At 42.0% G+C, this 23,025-nt stretch overlaps 1 protein-coding gene across 1 annotated transcript in view; it reads right to left on the minus strand.

The window, feature by feature from the left end:
- Positions 1–11,579: 11,579 nt before the first annotated feature.
- Positions 11,580–23,025, minus strand: part of ccdc88b (coiled-coil domain containing 88B) — a 52,808-nt gene continuing 41,362 nt past the window's right edge. Inside the window, exons 25-28 of the mRNA XM_062425445.1 lie at positions 21,470–21,577; positions 14,950–15,095; positions 12,425–12,760; positions 11,580–12,058 (exon numbers count right to left, since the gene is read on the minus strand). Coding sequence (XP_062281429.1) covers positions 12,021–12,058; positions 12,425–12,760; positions 14,950–15,095; positions 21,470–21,577 — 628 coding nt within the window. The 3' untranslated portion in view covers positions 11,580–12,020. The remainder of the gene's footprint in view (positions 12,059–12,424; positions 12,761–14,949; positions 15,096–21,469; positions 21,578–23,025) is intronic.

Here is a 23,025-nt window from a genome sequence, read left to right on the forward strand (position 1 = left end):
CTTCTGGTGTGTATGGATGTTTTTTTCCCATAATGCGATACAAGTCAGTCAGCAGGAGTGTCACGTGGGACATCTTCACATTAATATTTCCTTTTTCGTTTTCTACTCTGCATCTGTCTGTGTGTGGAGAAGACAGAAAGAGGTCGGGTATTTCACTTTTTTTTGAGTTGATGACCACTTAAAACTTCTTTCTTAACAACAATCATCATTCCTCCCTTCTTTCCCTCTTTTCCTTTATTTCCTTTTTGTCTCCACGCTGTCCAAATCCCACCTACGCTGAATGTCTGTCTGCCTGTCAGAACTCTCCATATGTGTATTTATGCAAGATCCATCATGCTTCTCCCCACAGCGCATCTGTATGGGTTTTTAATTGTTTGTTGCAGGATGTAGCTGTCACGTGTCGGCGGCACACAGGCGGTGATTTGTGTGAAGTGAAATGAGTGTTTAGCGAGCCACCGTCCCGCCCCACGACTTTCATCTGCCAACAACCATCTTTATTGATTCCAAACAATCTGCCACGGTGGTGAAGGCGCACAGGGAGGAGGGAGGTGTTGGGACAGAGGAAGGATAGGGGTTGTATATAAACTACAAAGACTATCAAGAGGAAATTGGGAAAATGCCCCCTTTTCTATAAAAGCTTCATCTGTCACAAAGGGGATTGTCTTTTCCTCTCCTGAGCTCTTTGATTCTCTCCCTGTCTGGGCCTCCATTTCTTCCTCCTCCTCATCCTCCTCCTCCTCATCTCTCTTTCTCACTGTTGTACTCTACAGGATGGTGGAAAAAATAAACAGATGGAAGAGGGAGGGATAAAGAGACAGAGAGAGGAAGGATGTAGGAGTTCAAACTGAGAGAGGGGGAGGGAAAAAAAGGTAGGGATGAGAGGATGCAGAGCCGGCGGGAGGATGGAGGGAAAAAAGGGATGGAGAGCCTGATGAACTCATCTAAAAGCGCTCTGGGTTTTTTAATAAGCAGCAGACTGTGAAGCTACTCTCCGACCAGTCACTCTGAATAATGAGAGAGAGAGACGGAGGATGAGAGGATGAAAAGACAACGAGACTCATTATCCTCCGACCAATTTTCATCACTGTCCCGTCAGTAATCTCTCTCTCTCTGTCTCTCTCTCTCTCTGTCCCCCCCCTCTCTCTCTCACTCTTTCTTTCCATCGGACTCAAACAGTCTACAGCTCTGTTTGAGATGACAGATGAAGGCCAATTACGCAAACTTACTTTAACTTGAAGGCTGATTCCCTGCCATCTTCAAGAACATACACTGATAATCCTGTTGGCCCTGGAAATTACTCGCCGCTCACAGCCAGCTAACACACCTGTGTGTGTGTGTGTGTGTGTGTGTGTGTGTGTGCACGAATGTGTGTGTGGCTTTTAATTCCCTCAATAGCAAAGACCGTGTGTGAGAGGGAGGAAGTGCGTGTGTTGAAAAATGTGCACTGCTTGTTTAGTTGTCAGTATCCGACGGTAGTGAACATTCAGGTGTTTGATGAAGAATTATTTCAGGCTGATGACTGCTGATGCTGACTTGGTTTGTTGCAGTCTAATAGGTGACTGCCTTGTCAACATTTTTTTGCCACTTAAACACATTTGTTCTATCCTACTTGAGTTTATTCCGGCAGAATTGTTTATTGCTTTTGCTTTGTGTCATTTAATCTTCTCTCATTCAGAAGCTGTATTGCTCTGTTGTTGCACTGCTTCTGGTTTGGTTTGGCTGAAATGCTCTTATGTGGAAAATTAGAGAAATGGATGATTTTGCAGTTTTTTGTTGCAGCAAGCTCTCCCTGTGAGATTTTCTGCATGCTGTGTTTCAGCTGTTCATTGTGTTGGTGTTGCATGCCTGGGCAGTGCAGTTAATTGCAGTGTGATAAGTTTGTTATTTATGTGTCATAAATAATATGTGTCACATATGTAGCACAAAGCCGTCAATTATCACAGTCAACGTTAAACTCTCAGAGTCTGTGTATGTTTGGTCCTAAACAACTGCAACCGTTATCACCCATGATGAAAAGATTGTCAAACTATCAAGTTTTAATTTAGTATTAATTATGAAATTACAAAAAAATTGGTGAAAAGTTGCACACTGATGTGTTTTTTTTAAGTTCAAGTCAAAAGATTAATGTTTTGGCACGTTTTTCTTCTTTAGGATAAAGGTCAGCATTCATTTACAAATACGAATAGAAAAACGTTATTGTCCACAATGTAGAAATGCACCTTCTGTTTCACCATAAGACATGTCATAAAAACATAAAAATATATTTACGACAATAGATCATCTCAGCATACGTATTTATAGTCAGCGCACCCTGTATCTTAGTCTACTGAATCCCCCTTGACAGCACTTGGGACAAAGGACTTCTTATAGATATTTCTATTAGCTAGCTGTAATATATAACGTCTTCCTGAGGGTAAAAGTTCAAATTCATTGTACAGTTTGTGGGTGAGAAGGGTCATTAATAATTATGTTAGCTTTACTTCTTAAGAGTTCATCATGCATACTACTCAGCTGCTTTTGTGGCCTTCCTAAGAGGTCATTGTTCACTATTTTCTGCAGCTTGTTCCTCCTCTCAGTGTTCAGATTACTGTGCCACGTGTTAAACCTAGGGTGCTTACCACTAGGCGCTTATAGACAGTGTCCATTTACTAATACTGTCATCTTCTTCCTCCATATTGTAATTTTTCTATTGATAGAATTTATTTATTCTGTTGTATCCTGGAAGAGAGATCCCTTCCTATATTGCTCCTCTGGAGGTGCACCCCTTCTCTTCTGTTTAAAGCGTTTTTAATGTGTGTGTTTTTACTTTAAATCTGAAACAAGGGTCTAAGCATAGCAGATGTTGTATACTGTAGGGCAAGACAAGTCTATCTGTGTGGCAACTTTCAATAATATGGCAATTCGAACTGCTTTACATAACACATAAAAATGCATTAAGACACGTTTAAATAGAATTTAAAAGAGTTAAGTAGACAATAAAACTAAGCTAAAATAGAATAGGAGATTACAAATGGTAATGTAGTGTGATATAATATGATTAAAAGCCCCAAATTTTATTTGATAAAAGGCAGCAGCAAACAGAAAAGCCTTGATTTAAAAGAACTGAGAGTCGCAGCAGACTTCTAGCAGTTTTCTGGGAGTTTGTTCCAGAAATGTTGCATAAAACAAAAAAGAAATGGAGCATAAACACTGAACGCTGCGTCTCCATGTTTAGTTTTGACTCAGGGGACAGAAAGCAGACCTGTCCCAGATTATCTGAGAGATCTGGACATGCATAATGTAGCAGCAGATCAGAAATGTATTTTGACCCTAAACCATTTAGTCATATTTTATAATCAATTCTTCAACAAACAGGAAGCCAGTGTAAAGATCTGAGAACTGGAGTGATATGATCCAGTTTCTTGGTGTTGGTGAAGTGGAAGCGGCGATCTGCACAGTAGGTCAAGCCTACTGGATATTGGATAACACATACTGGATAACACTTTGGCCAGTTTTAAATCCTGCTGAGACATATATCCTTTAATTCTTGATGCATTTTTAAGGTAAAAGTTGGCTGATTTTGTAAATGTCTTAACACGACTATTGAAATTAAGTTCTGATCTGAATTCATGACTACATAAAGGTTTCTGGCCTTGATATGTCCTAGAGTTGAGCGCTGTATTAGAAATGTTATTCATTGGCTCCAAAAACAAGTTATTTCAGTTTTATCCTTGTGTAATTGAAGATGTTGACATATCCAATCATAAATATGTCCAATTCACTTAGACACAATCATTTGACTGACATACTGTATACTGTAGTTTTCTCAGACAGCTGTTTCAAATCAGTTAGGGCAATCAACCTGGATGCAGAAATTGACTCAATATAGAGATCTTTACAACCATGAAAGGTCTTCATCAACTCGTGAAAGAACAAACATTTCTGGACTGATGGGTACAACCACAACAGAGCAGTATTAACTGTGAAACAATCTCCCAGCATTTGTCCTTTAGTGCCCTTTGTGACCGTTTGTTGCAGACAGCTCTCTTCTGGCGTACAAGTGTCTGAATCTGCAGTTGTCGGATGTTATCTCCCTGAAGGGCCTCACAAAGCTGCAGGCCCCTCAGAGGCAGAGGGTTATGGCTGCTGCTGTTGACTTTCAGGTCGTCACACAATCACGGTGGCAAACACCTGCTGGCCTTTATCTTGCAGTCAGCCAAGCTTTATTATTCCAGCTGGATCTTGTTTGGTAAAAGTGCAAAAGCACAAAATAAATGGTGGTTTAGGGCACTTTTAATCACAGTCATAAACACAGCAACAAAGGTGGCTCATATTAGCCTAAATACCAATTAGCAGTCATTATTACCGCTGTGGGATGTGAGTTTTACATGAAACATCAGACAACTAAGAGAGCTCCAGAGTTCTACTAGTGTATATCAAGCAAAATAATGACAGCATATGACAAACACAAAGAAAAGTGCATTTACAAAGCAGAGCAGTGACCACAATTTGAAACCACCAGCAAATATGATGGCCACAGTTCCTCTCAGGCAGTCCCCAAAACGGTTTGGTCATTTAAGGCAAAAATGCAACAAAAAAAAAGACATTTTGTGAAATGTCATCATCTGTTTTTTGTGTGTTTTTTTTTTTTTTTACTGTTTTGCCATTTAAAGGTATTACCATTCCATTAGTGTAAGTGGTACTTCAATGTACCATAGATAGACTTATCACTTTTCTAATAAGCTACAGTATACAACACCATCTGTAAGTATTTGCACAGTGACTCATCTGTGGTCGTGCTGGCTCAGTACTACGCTACATTAGATTTGAAAGGAAACAATGACAGTAAACGCCAACTCACAGCTTTTAATTTGAGGGTGTTTGCATCTGTATTGTAGCCTCGTCATTGTCCTGCTGCGCCGTCCAGAAATTGGGTAAACAATGTATAAAACAAGATATACCATCAGTCACTCTTCCATTTCAAATATGCTCAAGTAAAATGTGTCCAGGCTGCACTCTGTATCACAGACACTACAGCAGTGGCTTGAATTCAAAGAGAAAATTGTCACATGAATATAGTTGTAGAAACTTAGTTGATGTTGATGTTGAGAGTCAACTTAACACTAAAATGTAAACATGTAGATGAAAATACAACCTTATAGAAATGTGATAGAAAGCAGAAGCAGCTATTCTATGTCCTCTATGTTTGCACTGCTGTTGTATGTGATGTATTGTTACAGCTATTTCATCTGTACTCTGATTAATTGCAGCCTAGCTGTGTGGTAATAAAAGAAACTTGAAAGGCAACGGGGTCATGTTAGGGGACAGTAAAACCTTTTAACAAAGAAGTCCTACATTTCTGCATTGTGCTAATGTAAAACAAATTATAGGGGAGTTAAATTAGTCCTGATGTGACTGATCTCTGGACCTAGGTTTCAGAAGAGCGTATGTGCAGTATTGGACTGTCTGTGCGAAATCAGTATGTATTCGTGAAATGTTTCAGGCCTTTTAAGGTATTTCCCTTCTAAGAAAATTGTGAGTCGGCAGCAAAGTGTGGGTGGAAAACAGCAGCCGGCACTCAGAGAGGATGAGGATCCGGCAGTTAGGTGAGATGGGTGATGTGTATGGATGAGGCCATGATGGAGAGAGCGAGAGAAGAGGGAGGAGGGCGATGTTTACGGGTGGGGGGTAGCGAGGCCAGTAAACTGCTTGTGAAATGAAAATGGCTCTTTAGCAGAATCCAGGACACTTGGGCGCTGCGCTGGATCAATGTCTCTGATTTACTGTCTGAAAGCCTGTCAGAGGGAAAGAGAGGCAGAGGGTGGAGATGCAGGCCGGAGGAGGGGGAGGCCGGACGGAGAGAAGTTAGAGCTTGAAGGTAGAAGAGTTCTTTAATGGAAGGAGAAAGAGGAGAGACAGGCAGAGGTAAGGATGGAGAGGGAAATTGTCCGTCAGAGTGACAGTGAAAGGAGGCAGAATCAGAGGAATTGCCCTTCAAGTCCTCACAGCGCAGATACAAAATCAATCTGTCATGGCGATGGGGAAGGGCAATCTTGTTTTGTGCAGGTAATTGATGTGGCCATTTGGGGTAGAATCAATAGGGGACACATGGCGCTTCTTAAATCCTTACTATCCCACAGAGGCCAGCCATACTGACAAACAGGGGAGGGTACGTAGGCTGTACACAAATCCTTAACTTGACCGGTCTTGGAAGCAATGTGTATTCTGTTGGTGACCAAAGCACCAGTGGAGTCAGATAAAGGTGGCGCTTTTTTTCTGCACACTCAAGAAAGTGGTGTAAACTATGAGGTAGAACCACAGACTGTATATAATGGTGGACGTAGCGAGGTGTGATGTCCCCTACTGGTTTGCACTGGAGACAGTTTGAAGCATCAACGTATTATAGGAACTGGACACTGGACTCACAGATGGCGTCCTTTCCATTAAATGAAAATTGCTCGCCTGGCACATACGCAAAAAGTATTGTAGCTGGCTTCAATATGCACAGCAGTGTTTGTCCTGCTGGTCCTGCCTCAGTCCATAAACTTTACATTGGGATGACGTCACAAATTTAAAATCATTTTTCAAGGATGTAGTAGACTTTTACAAATATAAACCTTTCATGGATTAAAAGTTGATAATTCAAAAAGTGATAATCGACCTCATTTGCAATTTGTCATGTCCTGTCAACAGTTTTAGCCTTTAGATGTGGTTTTGGGTCCACGGCCCTAAAACTGCAGCAATATCGTGAATGTCCACAACGAAAGAACTACAGCAAGGCTGAGTAGCTGCATCCATATCCAGTTCTCTTAATACATCCATGGTTTGAAGTCTGTGATCGTTTATCTTTTGCGTTAAGAGCCAGAACCTTTGATATAAGTAGCGTGGGTTGTTGCATTTCACCTATGTGAAGCTACTCAGGGAGAGCAGCAGGTGAGTCAACCGTCAATCACAGCTGTCAATCAACGACAACACAGCAGACATCAAAGTAACTATATTATTAACAGAGCAATAATTTTCTAAATGAGCAACAGTGCACTTATTAAAGGCCCAAATTAAATGATTAAGACCACTATGACCATAATAAATTGTTGACTTAGCTAGTATTTCATAGTCAAGTTTTTTTAATGGGAGTTAAAGGCATGTTTTGGAGTCAGCATCTAGTGGCCGTTGGTGGCAATGCACTTTAAGGTATTTCAGGTGCTTCAGCCTCAAGAGGTGCTAGTTGCAGAAAGAAAACAGTCCAAGTCATGTCTGTCTATGTGCATGAGTGTGTGCATGATGTGTGACTATGTTTCTTAGAGTATCTCTGTCTGATTAGGTAACACACACACACACACACAGGTGGAGCTCTGGGGCCGAGGACGACAGGCCGGACGTCTCGACAGGAGTGTTTTCCCGCACCTTCAGGACAAGGCAAGTCTGAGTGGGGAGTGGGGTGGTGTTTTATTTTTATTTTGAGTGTTTAATGTATTAAAAGGGGACGGGGTAATGAATTATAATCTTTAATGCAGAAACCGATCGATACCACCAAGAGAATAAATCAGCTTTTACTGAGAGCGTCAAAGCCCCTTAATACACTAGGGGAGAGAAAGGGAGTGCATGAGGGAGGAGGATGGGTGGGGTGCAGCGGGGACAAACTGTTAGCAGAGGAGGAACGATCCTGTAAGAGAGGAGGATGATGAAATAGAGTAGAGGGGAGGGGGTGTGGGGTGCAGAGGAAAGGATGGAGAGATGGATGGAGGCAGAGGGAAGGAAGTTATAGATGAACAGACTCACCTTTAGGCTAACCTCATTGAGTAAAAGCCTGGTGAAAGCACAGAGATTTTGACAGTTTTGTGAGGAGGCAAGGTTGCAGGGTCAGCCGGTGTGCAATCACACACACGCACACTTACACTTGTTATTCTTCCAACCAGCTGTATTGTGTTCTCTCTCAATGATACAATTCAATTCAATAGGCTTTGTTGGCGTGACACTTGACATGTGTGGCCAAAGCGTAACTATGGTTATGAAAGACAATGTTAAGGAATTAAATTAACAAAAATAATGAAAAGAAAAAAAGAAATTAATAGAATAAAAATAAATAATCAAATAAATTAAATTATAATATATTACTGTCAAAGTCAAGTTATTATTGGTAAAATCTGAATGTGATTTTAACAATGCAAGACAAGCAAAAACAATGCAATTGTTCATCCACACTGATCCCCTCCCCTACTTCTATTGCCTGGAGCAAAGTATAATTAATTGAATTACTCTCTGCTGGGAGAAAATGCCTAACAACAATCCGTGAGTTACAACTTTTTATTAACCCAAAGTGAAGTCTCAGTGGTGTGCGCTGAGTCTAAATCAGCTGGACTGCAGAAACATGCCTGGAAGGACTCACTCAAGAAAAAAAGTCAGGTCTGCTTGATTTGGATTCAGTTGATAGTTGCACAGATTCATCGCAGAAGCACCAGGACTAGACAAAAACCTAAAGCATCTCTAAGTATTTAGGATGCCTAGCCCGTTCAGTTAGCAGGCTAAGTGGTTTAAGCGAGGTTTTGGTCACTGGAGGCACTTCAGTTAGACTCAGTCATTAAAATTTGATAACTCAAGACAAGAACTGGAGGTAAAGGAGTTAAGGGGGGTGATGAGGAAAGATATACTCAGGCAACAGAGGTGGAGAGGTTCTCCTTAGTTAGACAACAGAACGAGGGACCTTCATCAAGAGAGAGGAAAACATTGAAGAGGAGGGTTGAGAGAGTGATGTTCGCTGATAGAGTTACTGTACACCCCTCAGGTGCTCAATAATTAAGCAGCTGAGCAGATTCTTGAGATCCAACTGTGATGTCAACCAAGGCAGCCATCCATCATTCATCACTTTAGGAATCAGGGGTAGATATGGCTCTTAATCACTCATTTTGTGCCAAGCTTTTTCTTACAGGTTTTTCTTTCTCCAAGCCTTTATCTTTTTTTTGACAGATTTTGTTTTGCTGCTACTTGTTATGCTTGCAGGCTTCCCTCAAAACACTAGTTTTTTCAGTGATAAATCCTTCTGAATAAACAGGGTGCAAATTGCAAGCAAATCAAACTGCTGTTTTTTATTCATCGTCCTTTTCGAGTCCCCCTCTTTAAGAATGTCTTGGTAATGCACTGATTTATAAATGGAAAAAATAACCTGTGAATTCTCTCACAGCGTGCGTAACCACAAGGCTTCTCCATTGAGAATTTAAAGCCTTACCCTTTGCTTTTTGTCTGTGGGCGCTGTCTGTCTGTGTGCCTGAGGGCGTGTGATTGTTGCATTGCACTCATAATAAGCCTCTGAGTGACTGGCAGAACCAATATCTTGCTATCGCTTTGCCCTGCGCTCACTCAGGCGGCTCGGTGTGCAGCCCCAGTCATGCATCTCAATTCCACAAACACAATGTTCGGAGCTGAGAGAAGGGCCCTGCTTTTTGATTAATGTCACCATGACAACTACATAATTCATGAATTGTATTAGCGATCCATTTGTCATTTGCAAATCATAATTCAGGATGTGTGTTTGGGGAGGGCAGGCTGGAGAGAAAGAGCTACGGCCTGCTATTATCCCTACTGTTGTCTTCTGCACACTCAAAAGCACCCCGTGCCCTACCGGAAGTGCTGACGTGTTCTCGTCCTAATCTGGGAGGCAGAAGCTCTTTGGAAGCTGACTGTTTTATACAAGGGACCTTTCAGCTTTATGATGAACTCTAAGGTCTGCTCATTTGGAAAGCTGCATGCTAATTCCCCCACTTCATCCGTCTGTCTGTCTGTGTGTAGCTGGCTCCACACTGACACCATTTGGTGCAACAGAGAAAGGAGTTAAAGAGGATTCTCATTAAAGCAGTAGTGTAGATCATTTGCCATTAGATCAATGACTGGGTTTACACAGGAGTCCTAAAATGAAATGGGATTTTCAGTCATACTGTATGTGAGCCAGATGGCGAGGTTTCTCCATGTTTATCCCACTGTACACAGATCATATCCAGAGGTTACAAGGAGGTTTATCATTAGATTTATTTTGCTTCCTGCATAAATCCGACCTTCAAGTCTTAGTTCTTCACTTAAAATACAGTTCTTAAATACATTTCCGTGGCACCTTTATGTGCATTTCGTGGATCTATTTGTTCACCTTGTTTCAGAGCTAATATTCCACATTTTATGAGTTCCTGGTGTCTTTTCACCTTGATGCATGTCTCACGAAATATGTGATACTTCTTTGACTCTGAGTGAGCCAACTTTAAAGAAGAGGTGATCAGAGGAAACAGCAGGAACACCGAACATTTTAGTTAATCCTATAAAGGTTTATGGATGACGGGATGAAGCACTTCTTCTAGCACTCAACTTTAATGCTTAAGTGAAATTTGCATTTCTCTGCTCCACTTGGATATTTCTTCAACCACTTAACTATACATGTATATGATGTCCTTAATTAAATCTACTTTGATATTCCTTTTAATTGAGTAGTTTTACACACTGCAGAGAAGCTGTGTTTCTGTTAAGTGATTTAGTGTTTTTAGAGCACCAGAATATGAAAAAACTGAAAAAATCTACATTAAAAAAAAATAAAAATTATATTTTTCTTTTAACCTCCAATCCGCTGGTCCTTGATGAAAACAAAAGAGAAACACTTCAAGACGAAAATAATGTTTTTAAGGTAATAACATGGTGTCTACGAACTTCTAACTAGCAATATGAAGCTAACAGTGTTAGCAACAACTGAAATGCTTTGAGTTGCAGTTTTCACAGTTCTGTATTCCCATTTCTAAATCTTCCTTAAATGATTCCCTCAACATTATGCTTGATAGAAACTCAAGACTCCTCTGCATAATGTAACAACCCAAAATGTTTATGTCAAGACCACCAGCTTGACTGATTTCAACGTTGTTTCTGAGAACTCATTTTGCTCAACAGCTTAAAACACTAACATACATTATCCATGGGCCCCATGTGAAGAACAACAAAGTTGTAAACAAAACATCTTTCCATGGTTTGCTGAATTCACTCAAAAGTGAACCAGAAATTAAAAATGTGAATTGATTTACTCTGATTGGATGTTTCTTGCAAAAAATGCACCTTGAATCTTCCCCTGAATCTCTATGTACAGTCGTATACCTTCAACTTTTTATCAAAGAACCAAATATTTTCTAACACAGATGTTCATCTTTTTTGCTGATCATTTAACTGGGAGAGTTTCATGCCGGTCGAAGCTATAGAAATTTTACAACTGTGAGTCACATAACATCGTCTGTGGGAAAGATGAATGGGATTTATAGCCTGAAATAGCTCGTCCCACCACAGCAGCATGTTGTACAGAATATGGATAATTAACATTTTCTGCACTAACTGGTGTAGTTTTAGGACAAAATTTAGCTTCAGTTAGGAAAAGACAGGTGCTCAGGTTGTTTAGCGACCAGTGTTTTTATATAAGCTAGCAAATCACAGTCCTCTTGAGTGCTTTTCTGATGTCACACACACACACACACACACACACACACACACACACCTTGGGCCAATCATTAATCTGCACATTTATGGACAAATACATCTTATTATACATGCATGCATGTGGTGAAGAAAAAGGGTAATGTTGTATGTGTTCAGTCGATAAATAAATAAATGTGAGCCAAGGAGTTGAAAAATAAAGATAATGTGATATATAAATCAGGAGGAATTAAATTATGTTTTAATTTATTTTATCAAGTGATTGCTGGTGAAAGAAAAAATAAAAAAAACTCTAAGCTCTGGTTGAGGGTTAATAGGAAAGGTAAAACACTTCATATTCCTTTTTACGCTTCATTTGAACTATTTATGAGTTGTCTGAACTTTAACTACCTTTTTTCAGTTCTGGAGCTCGAGAGGTGGTTAATTTCTTCACAATCAGCGACACAGGAAATCATTGACTGAAAAATGTATTCATTCTTGTATTCAAATATACTCAAAGGATCTCTTATTTAAAATAGTCAGACACACAAAAACATTTTGCCGTGAGCACATACTATAAAACATTCTTGTTTTAATTGCAAGCTGACTGCAGTTCAGGCCGTCGGGGTGTCGTCACTGGAATGTTGATTGTCTGGAAGCGGAGAAGATCACACTCTAATTAGCCGAATATTAGCTGTACACTGAGTGATTGCAGATGTTATGAACATTCTTTGGGTGCTCTTTTACTCTACAGTCCATTTTTATTCAGCTTGACATTTAGCTTGTTGCCTCATAGACGTTTTCAAATGCTCTGCACATAGCACACTTTTAAATTCTCTATCTGAACAAGTCATTTATTCTTACTTTAAAAATTAACATTTCTTTCAACAGGTTGAAGCAGTGTCTGAAATATTTTGCAGCTTTTCTGGTTTTAATGAAAATCTGACTTAATGACTTGTTTAGATTGACATTTCTGAAAGGCACACACATACTATAAATACACATCTTCCTTATTCACCTCTGCCTTCATCCTCCTCTATGCCCTCCTGACTGGTCAGTGGTGCATCTGCTACCTGGGGAGCATCTGTTTCACCTCTCTCTCCTTCCCAGAGGATTGTAGAGGTATTCTGGTTGGAGCGCAATCGCAGGCGGGGCGGCGTCTTGTTGTCGCCAGGACTGAAGGACTGAGAGCCTCCTCTGGCCAAGCCCAACCCCCAGCCATGACGAGACCCCAGCTTACGACGGCCCCCGGAGCCCAGGCGCGTGGTTGGACTCCCGGGAGCCGAAATGTCCGTCTCTGTTAGGGACGACACTTTTCTCAAGGGAGAGGGAGAGACAGGGGCACTGCGAGGGTCTGCAAACAGTGGGAAAGAGAAATTATTAATATTGTTTTAATCTTTTGCTTATATATAGAAAAAGATGGCAGTGATGTTTAAAATCAGTTAAGGCTGATGTCATTTTAACATCAGTAAATCACTGGTTCATTCATTCTGCTATGAGAATAATTGTTGAACAAGGTTATTGACAAGCTGACTCTCAGCATTTGTCTGCACCACACACTGTGCACCACCAGGCTGAATAAATCTGCCGGATTGTTTTACAGCACAGTGCTTCCAGTGCAAACAGAGTTCAAGCTTTCTCACAGAAGCAGATGTTGCAATAAGTGAAGGAAAAGTTGTAAGCACAAAGAGGGGTATGTTTCTTTTTAAGTATTTACTTGGGAACAACAGTAACTCCTGTGACACATCGATGACTGGTGCATTTAACTGCTAATGAACGCTTAATAAAACCTACGTTTTAACTGTACATTAAGCTACATTTAAAATGCAATGACTATTTTCTTTTAAAAATATCATTTATCCCATATGAAAAATTAGGATGATACAAATGATACTTTGAGAATTGTGGCTGCAACCACGGTAAAGAAATTAGCTTTATTCAATTTATTCAAATTGCATTTCTAACTCTATTAAAGCACATAAATAAGGTATAAAATCAAGTGTAATTAAAAGTATGTATGTATATATATACTTCTATAATATAATAACTTAAGAGCTTTCAATCGATACAAGCCTGACCATTATATTTAAAAGGCCAATCCTAACCTATTTAACAGTAGACTATATCAAATTGAAATAATTTTATTATGATTTAAATTATTCATAAATTGACCTGGCCTTAGTTTACTGAGACTGAGATTGGAAACAGAGAAAGGAAATATCTTAAACTTATAGGGGACATATGATACACATTCACACTATAGTTTTAACCTGGGTCTGTACTGGAATATCTTAACATGATTTACAGGTCAAACAACTCCTTATTTAACTCATACTGACCCTGTATGCAGCCCCTCAGTTCAGCCTCTGTCTGAAACAGGCTGTTTTAGCTCCTGTCTCTTTAAAGCCCACTCTGTTCTGATTGGCCAGTCTCTGGAAGCTACATCGGCAAACCATGCAACAAACTACAATAGTAGGATTTCACTACTTTTTCTCATTCTTTACTCGAAATGCCAGATACCTTTATATATGTTTTTTCCAGAATATGATGTGAAATATGCGAGCGGACAACGCAAACGGCACATGTAAAACAACAAACTACTACTACTACGAACTACTACAAGTAACAAAGCATTCAGAGCAGATTGAGGCACTGGCTTTTGACCTGCAGGGAGAATTTCTTCATACGTTAATCTCATCTGACATCATAGCAGTATATAAATAAGAGGAAAAACAACCAAAAACATATGTCCTCTGTAAGGAGCAAAAGCTACCACTCATCTCAACCATGACCTCATTTATTTAGACTAATTAAACTAAGATACTTGATATCTTTTAGTCTAAAGACTACAACAAATCAGGTTGAAAGATACTCGGCTTCTTCCACTTGGTGTTGAAAGAATGATTCTCTCTCAGGGTTACAGGCTCAATAAAAAGCCATCAGTCCTTTTGTTGAGGAACAGAAAGAGCCACCCTCCAAGTTTTGGTCCTGGCACACAGTTAAGGAACCCAGGGGAAATAAAATTAAATAGGGACAATAATAGTACATCAAAAGAGATGGGAAAAAAACATGAATGCAGACTGTGACTTAAATCATGGCTTTGATAATGTCTGCAGAGTTTTTTTTCCTATTTCTGAGTTAGTAAATGCATTCCACAGTCAAGGTGCATAAAAAGAGAATGAAGCCCCGCAAATCTTTCCCTTTCAACATGTGGTTAGCAGAGAAAGTCGGCCTCAGTCGGTCTTGGCACTCTACAGGGAGAGATCTGAGGAGAAGAGAGTGGTATCAATGCCGACCACACTTGGTAGTCATGAGATGATTTGTATGCATGCCTGTAGCCTCGCTTGATGGGGTGAGCATGTGAGCATATCTTTGTGAAAGCTAGTCGGCCGGTGTTTGTGTATGTGTGAAAGAGAGTTGGTGTGCTGGGCGTGTTTGTGTGTGTGTGTGTGTGTGTGTGTGTGTGTGTGTGTGTGTGTGTGTGTGTGTGTGTGTGTGTGTGTGTGTGTGTGTGTGTGTGTGTGTGTGTGTGTGTGGTCTCACCATGCTGAGGTGTGTCTGATGTAAATTCAGTGCTGTCGGCCAGATTTTCCACACTGCCCGCGGCGGTGAAGAGGGCGCGTCCCTCTCTTCCTCCTCCTCGGGGTTTGATTAGCTTTTTCATCCTGTCTGCAATCCAGTTAGATTTCCTACGAGGACACGGAGGACAGAGACCATTTACAAAGAGGGGGTTAGTCAGAGGAGTGTGTGTCTGTGTGCATGCTGACACCACCAATCAATCAATCAAACTTTATTTATATTGCACCTTTCAATTGAAGCAAATGTAATTCAAAGTGCTTTACAAGTATTCGTTAAAAGTAGGATGTTACAAATGGATTTAGAGACTAATACACAGGAAAACAACTCAAAAGCAAGAAAAAAAAGTTAATTGAATATACGACCATAAAAGATGGGTAGTTAAGATCGTAATAGATTAACAGTAAAAATAACACAAGCAATAAAAATATCAATAAAAAATAAAATTATGAAACACTACACAACATGAATAGATTATAGTAAAACAGAAAGAAAACAGAATAAAATAAATAATAATGATGATAATAAATAAAATAATGATACAACCATGAAATGATAAAAATACAACATAAAATCCAGATTAAATGGATGACTTTTTAGTTTAGGTTTGAAACTATCAATTTTCAGCCCCTCTCAGATCCTCTGGTCGGCTGTTCCAGCGGCACAGAGCGTAATGGGTGAAAGCAGCATCTCCATTCGGCACACATTATGTTAACACCCTGATTTTCCAGAAACTATTAACTTCAGTGGCCGCATCCTGTTCACAAAATGCATTGTGCTTGTGTGTTTACTGGCACAAAAATTTCAGTATGAGAACAAAATGTTCTTTGAGCTGCCAAGTGCTATTTATTATGCCAAATGATGCACTTTGTAACATGACATCAAGAAAATCCATTTGGAAAAGTTATAATTAAATTGTCATTACCATATTCATTTGTGTTCTTGGTGAGCACTTTGTACACTACAATACTAAGAGTGAAAAAACATGGTTCAAAATGCTTATTGACTGGAGTGACTAAAGGGTAAACAAACTATAGTAACCATTGCTTTCAGGGCAAAGGAACATGTCACCTAGTGATTATTAGATTTTGGAGGTCTGTGGCACAGGAATAAAATATATCAGGCTTTGGATACACAAACAATAGTTGTGAGTAGATCAATTTATTGTTGGTTTGGCTTTGCAGGTGAGATTTGTGACTGTCATGTCTGTCAAGTTTCTGTTTGCTATTGCACATTTCATGTTTATGTCTTGTCTTTCCTGTTTTTATTTTGAAATCACTAACCCTCTGTCTCTGTTCTAGATTTACTTCCTGCACGCCCTTCCCCCGTCCTGTCACACCTGCTCCCTGATTGTTCTCCCCACCTGTTTCCCATCTTCCCTCATTACCTCTTGTACTTTACCTTGTGTGTCTCACAGTCTAGTTGCCAGTTCGATGTACCTCACAGTCCTCGTCCCAGCTCTTATCGTGTATTACCCTGCTTGCCCCTTTGACCTGCCTTTTGCCTCTCGATTTGGAAACTTCTGCTACCTGACTGCCTGCCCGTGTACCGAACCCTGCCTGGTAATAAACCTGCCTTTCTTGCCTGAACCTGCTGTGTTGAGCATTTGTGTCCTCCAGCTCTGCGCTCTTAGTTCATGACAGAACGAACTGGCCATGACCGACACAGCCGACACAGATCTGGTTCGTAATGCCATTAGAGCTCAGGGCCAGAAGCTAGCTCAGCAGGAGCAACTGCTTACTACCCTGTGCTCGAGTCTGAGAGACCTGGCCACACGGCAGGACTCAATGATGCAATCTCTGGGCGGGCAGGTTAATTTGCTTCTGGAGAGATTGGACAACGCAGCCCTCCCTGTAGCTGCGCCAAATGTTGGGCCGGAACCACCGCCCATCCTGGCTGCTGCCGCACCACCACCTGATGCAGCTGCAGCACCATGTCCCCAGTTGTCTCGGCCTCAGAGATTCTCAGGAGACTCAGGTGATGTCAAGCCATTTCTCACACAGTGTGAACTCCATTTTGAACTCGAGACTGCTGTAAGGGTGAGCCAGAACACGGTTATTCATAACCCTGCTCACTATGAAGTTAAGGTTAGTTTTCACTCGCACAATGCTTCCATGGTGGTGCCAATTTTCATAGACTCTGGCTCTGATGCTAACCTCATGAACCTCTCTCTCGTCAGGAGTCTGGGTCTGAGCCAGCTCCGGTTACAACGTCCCCTCGAGGTGAAAGCGGTTGATGGCAATCCTCTGGGCCGAATTACCCACCGTACTCAATCAGTAAAAGTCACGTTTCCTGATAGTCATACTGAGAGTATTAGTTTTCATGTTTTTCCCGCCATGTCCCATTTGGCTATCCTCGGGCACCCCTGGTTAACCAGACATAATCCCAATTTTGATTGGGTAAAGGGTCAAGTTTTGTCATGGGGCCAGGGCTGTTACCAATCATGTTTTGTTCCTCAGCCAGCATTGACTCACCAAGACCCGGATCTTTATGGGGTACCTGCTTGTTACCACGACTTAGCTTTAGTGTTCAGTAAAGCGAGGGCGAAATCTCTTCCTCCTCACCGCCCTTATGACTGCGGTATTGACTTGTTGCAAGGAGCTACTCCGCCTAGGGGTAGGCTGTTCTCTCTCTCCTCCCCAGAACGTCAAGCCATGGAGGAGTACATCCAGGACTCGCTTACGGCAGGGATTATCCATCCTTCTTCTTCACCTGCGGGAGCAGGATTTTTCTTTGTGGATAAGAAAGATAAATCCCTGCGCCCATGCATAGATTATCGGGGCCTCAATGACATAACAATTTAAAAACAGGTACCCTCTCCCGCTCATCTCCACAGCCTTTGAACTCCTTGAGGGAGCCAAGGTATTCACTAAACTAGACTTACGCAATGCTTACCACCTCATACGCATCAAGCAGGGGGATGAATGGAAGACGGCGTTCAACACCCCTACAGGACATTATGAATATCTTGTCATGCCCTTTGGTTTAACCAATGCTCCTACTGTTTTTCAGAATCTTGTGAATGACGTCCTACGGGACATGCTCAATGTATTTGTGTTTGTGTACATAGACGACATCCTGGTATTCTCCCCCGATGAGGAAACTCACAAGGACCATGTCCGGAAAGTGCTACAACGGTTGCTCGACAACCAGTTGTATGTCAAGGCGGAAAAGTGTTCCACAAGCCCTCGGTGTCATTCCTGGGGTTTGTGCTGTCTGAGGGGGAAATCCAGATGGACCCTGCCAAGGTCTCTGCAGTTGCAGAGTGGGCCACGCCTCGTTTGAGGAAGGAGGTTCAGAGGTTTCTTGGTTTCGACAATTTTTATCGCAAATTTATCCGCAACTATAGTTCCATAGCTGCTCCATTGCATAACCTGACCTCTCCTAACCAAGCTTTTGTCTGGTCCATAGAATGTGAAACCTCTTTTAACCTCCTCAAGAAGAGCTTCACCTCAGCGCCTGTGCTCAGACTCCCAGACTCCCGCCAGCAGTTCATAGTCAAGGTGGACGCCTCTGATGTGGGTGTTGGGGCAGTACTTTCACAGATTAATCCAGATAATGGTAAGCTGCACCCTTGTGCTTTTCTTTCCAAAAAACTCCAGTGCAGAACAAAATTATGACATTGGGGATAGAGAACTGCTGGCGGTGAAGGTGGCTCTGGAGGAGTGGAGGCACTGGCTTGAGGGGGCGCAACAGCCATTTCAGGTCTGGACTGACCATAAAAATCCTGAATATCTGAAATCGGCCAAAAGATTAAACTCCAGGCAGGCCAGATGGTCTATTTTCTTTAGCCGATTTGATTTTGTCCTCTCATTCCGCCCTGGCTCCAAAAACACCAAACCTGACTCTCTTTCTCGTATGTTTGACCCAGACAATTCCAATCAGGCTCCCAAAACCATCCTCCCAAAGTCCTGTTTTGTTTCGGCCTTCTCCTGGGGAATTGAGGACAAGGTCAGAGCGGCTAGTGTCAGCGTCCAGGTTCCTCCGGAGTGTCCTGAGGACAAACTGTTCGTGGTCCCAGAACTCCGGGGGGAGGTTATACATTGGGGACACACCAACAAGGTAACTTGCCACCCGGGGATCCTTAAGACCCTGTCTGTAGTGCAGCTGCGTTTCTGGTGGCCCAAGATGAAGAATGATATTAATTATGTTAACGCTTGCACTGTCTGTGCCATGTATAAGGTGTCCCATCGGAGACCACCAGGGGAGCTTCTGCCCCTCTCAGTACCCAAGCGCCCATGGTCGCACATTTCCTTAGATTTTGTCACGGGGCTTCCTCCCTCTAGTGGTAACACTGTTGTTTTGACTGTTGTTGACAGACTGTCTAAGATGGCTCACTTCATCCCGCTCCCCAAGCTTCCTTCGGCCAAGGAGACAGCCGAAGCATTAATTAATCATGTTTTCAGGATTCATGGCTTCCCTGAGGATGTGGTCTCTGACCGGGGCCCGCAATTCATCTCCAAGTTCTGGAAAGAGTTTTGTAGTCTGTTGGGAGCCACAGTTAGCCTGTCGTCAGGTTTTCACCCACAGTCTAATGGACAATCTGAACGCCTCAATCAGGAACTCGAAAAGGGCCTGAGGATCACTGCGTCGCAACACCTGGTCATCACAACTGGTCTGGGTGGAACTTGCTCATAACTCCTTACCCTCTGCATCATCTGGTTTTTCTCGGTTTCATGTAGTACATGGTTACCCACTCTCTCTCTTTCCTTCCAGACCCTGATAGCTCTGTTCCATCTGCCCTGTCTTTGGTTCGCCGCTGTAAGAGGACCTGGGAGCGAGCTCGCCAGCACCTCCTGCGGCAGTCCACCGCATATAAGGCCGCGGCGGACAAAAAGAGGTCGTCTGCTCCTGCTTACTCCAAGGGTCAAAGGGTCTGGCTTTCGACCAAGAATCTGCCACTCAGGGTGGAGTCTCGCAAGCTCGCCCCCAGGTTCATCGGCCCCTTCCCCATAACCAAGGTTGTTAATCCTGTCTCTGTCCGTCTGCGTCTCCCTAGGTCCATGCGTGTCCACCCCACATTTCACGTTAGTCATGTCAAACCAGCACTCACCAGCCAGTTCTGCCCTCCAGCCAGGCCCCCTCCACCCCCCCGGTTCATCGACGGTGGTCCAGTTTTTGCGGTCAGGAAGCTCCTGTCGGCCCGCCGTCGTGGCAGGGGGATCCAGTACTTGGTGGACTGGGAGGGGTACAGGCCGGAGGAGCGGTCCTGGATCCCCTCTCGGTTTATTGTCTGCCCCTCACTTATTCGTGATTTCCATGCCTCGCACCCTCAAGCACCTGGGCCTTCAGGAGCCGGCCCTTAGGGGGGGGGGGGGGGTACTGTCATGTTTGTCAAGTTTCTGTTTGCTATTGCACATTTCATGTTTGTCTTGTCTTTCCTGTTTTTATTTTGAAATCACTAACCCTCTGTCTCTGTTCTAGATTTACTTCCTGCACGCCCTTCCCCCGTCCTGTCACACCTGCTCCCTGATTGTTCTCCCCACCTGTTTCCCATCTTCCCTCATTACCTCTTGTACTTTACCTTGTGTGTCTCAGTCTAGTTGCCAGTTCGATGTACCTCAGTCCTCGTCCCAGCTCTTATCATAGACCAAGCCATAGCCTGTTTTCGTGTATTACCCTGCTTGCCCCTTTGACCTGCCTTTTGCCTCTCGATTTGGAAACTTCTGCCTGCCCGTGTACCGAACCCTGCCTGGTAATAAACCTGCCTTTCTTGCCTGAACCTGCTGTGTTGAGCATTTGTGTCCTCCAGCTCTGCGCTCTTAGTTCATGACCGTGACAGTAAGAAAAATATAGAAAATTGCCAGCATTGTCCTTTAAAGAGGTGACACTTGGCTTCCCATGGTGCATTTTGTGCATGAAACACTCTTTGACATACAGTGCACCTGTACAACAGCCCTGCATATATCCAATCTTTGTGACGGTTATACTGTTCAGTTTGCCAAGTTGCAAAATCATTTTTTTGTCCACCAGCCAAATGGCTACTGAAAGTTTAGATTTTACCAGCCAATAGATTACCATAGTTTTTTTTGGCTGGTGAGTGAAGCAGTCACTTGCATATTTTCCCAGCATTTGGCTGGTAGCTGGTGCTAATTTAGTGCACTGGCTAAGACATATTGAGGCATAGAGAATGTTGAGTTGAATCAGCTCCTCTCTGAAGAAAACTGTATAAGGATGTGGGATTTATTGATATGTTATTGATTCACAAGTTGTAAACTCCACTACCTTTGAATACATTTTAGGCATTAATCAGTATCCTGCACTTACCGTAATCCTTGAACTACCTCCTATTTATTTTTCTGGTTTATTCGTAATTTCTTTTTCAATGGATTTTATCCTTTGACTTTTTGTTTTTTCTTTTTTACTTTCCTTATTGTTTAGTTATATAAACACAGACTACTGCTGGGCTGATATATTGAGTTGAATTGTACAAGTACAGAAAACTAAAACTCACAGCTCAGTGAATTAGTACAACATTTTTATATACTTGGCCTTGCTGGTTGGAGGTAGCATGCTGGGCTCGAGGACTCTGTACTGATCCATAATCTTCTCCACCAACTTCTGCTTCTCCCGACGGAGCTCGCCCAGCTTCTCCCTGCAGGAAACCACATGAAGCATCAGAACAAAGCAGCTGAGAAGAAAACTCTGACCAGGAAGGCTGCTTGATTCATTTCACACAATTATTATCAGCGTGAGTAGATGGGATTATTCTGTGAGTGTGTATAAAACCTGACTGTGTGATTCAACCCATTCCTAAAAACTGAGAAATAAAGCCAGATCAGAAAAGAGACTGCATTTGGATGTTAATGTCGATGTGCTGCTGCTGCAGACAGTTCGAGTTCGAGCTGTGGTATGGTCAAACACAAAGGCATTGCGGAAAAAGAGCCTGCACTCTCAGCAAACCTCCCCTGGATAAAAGACAGCTGAGGATAAAAATACTCAACACAAAGGCGCTGACACTGTCAGCTGACCTCTGGCCACCGACACACAGCTGTGGGCGGAGAAGATCCGGGATGTTAGAAGAGATGAGCACAAGTCAGAGGGAAAATGACACATTTAGTTTGGTATCATTTTCTCTGTTTTAGGAGCATGGATGGCAATGATGGTCAGTTGATCCACCACTGAAATATCTCAACAACTATTGGAGGGACAGTCATGAAATTTTGTACAGACATTCATTTTCCCCACAGAATGAATCCTACTGACTTTGGTGACCCCCTGACTTTACCTCCAGCAGTATTATCAGGTTGAAGTTTTTGGTTTTTACTGAAATATGACATTACATTACATCTGACATTACTGTCAGATGTAATGTAATGTCATGTGCCAGATTTTTTACACAGAACCATCTGAGAAGTTGTCCTTGGAAACTGTTTAAAAAACAACTTGGCAGGCGATTGGATGAACCGTCTGACTATCACCATCTTACCTTGCGAGGCAGATGGATTTGCAAAATCATGTGAGAATCCTTGTAGGACGCTGATTGGTCCAAACCACCGGAGGTTCAGACATGAGTGCATAACTAACCTGGCAAGATGGATTCTCATATAATCTTGTGGTCTTGCAAATGCAGCTGCCTCGCATGATAAGCACACTTGAAGGCCAGTACAATTCATTCTGTGAAAGCTTATTGATAGAATGTATTTTCTCTTTTGACAATGTCATTATGAATTTAACTTCTATGTCATATTTACCATATTAGATATGATGTAATCATATTTTGTGTCATTAACAAGGAGTCCTGAGTCCTGAGTCCTTAGAGACCATTAAAATAAAATGCCCTTGGGTGTACATATAAGGAAAGGAATTTGTTGTTCAAGCCTTTTGAAGGAATGGAGAATGTCTAGGGAATATTTTATAGACAAGGTTGATGAAAAAATCTGCTGAAACTGTTAAGACTAAGGTGAAGGTCTTTTGAAGTTCCATTAATGAACTGCTGGTTATACACTGAATATATAATAATGTGTATGTGTATGAGCAGTCGCACATGTGTCCATTAAGTCTGCTTGATCTAAAATATTCAGTCATCCCACCCTGTTCTAC

The sequence above is a fragment of the Scomber scombrus genome, chromosome 9 (genome assembly GCF_963691925.1).
Source record: "Scomber scombrus chromosome 9, fScoSco1.1, whole genome shotgun sequence".
NCBI classification, from domain to species: domain Eukaryota; kingdom Metazoa; phylum Chordata; class Actinopteri; order Scombriformes; family Scombridae; genus Scomber; species Scomber scombrus.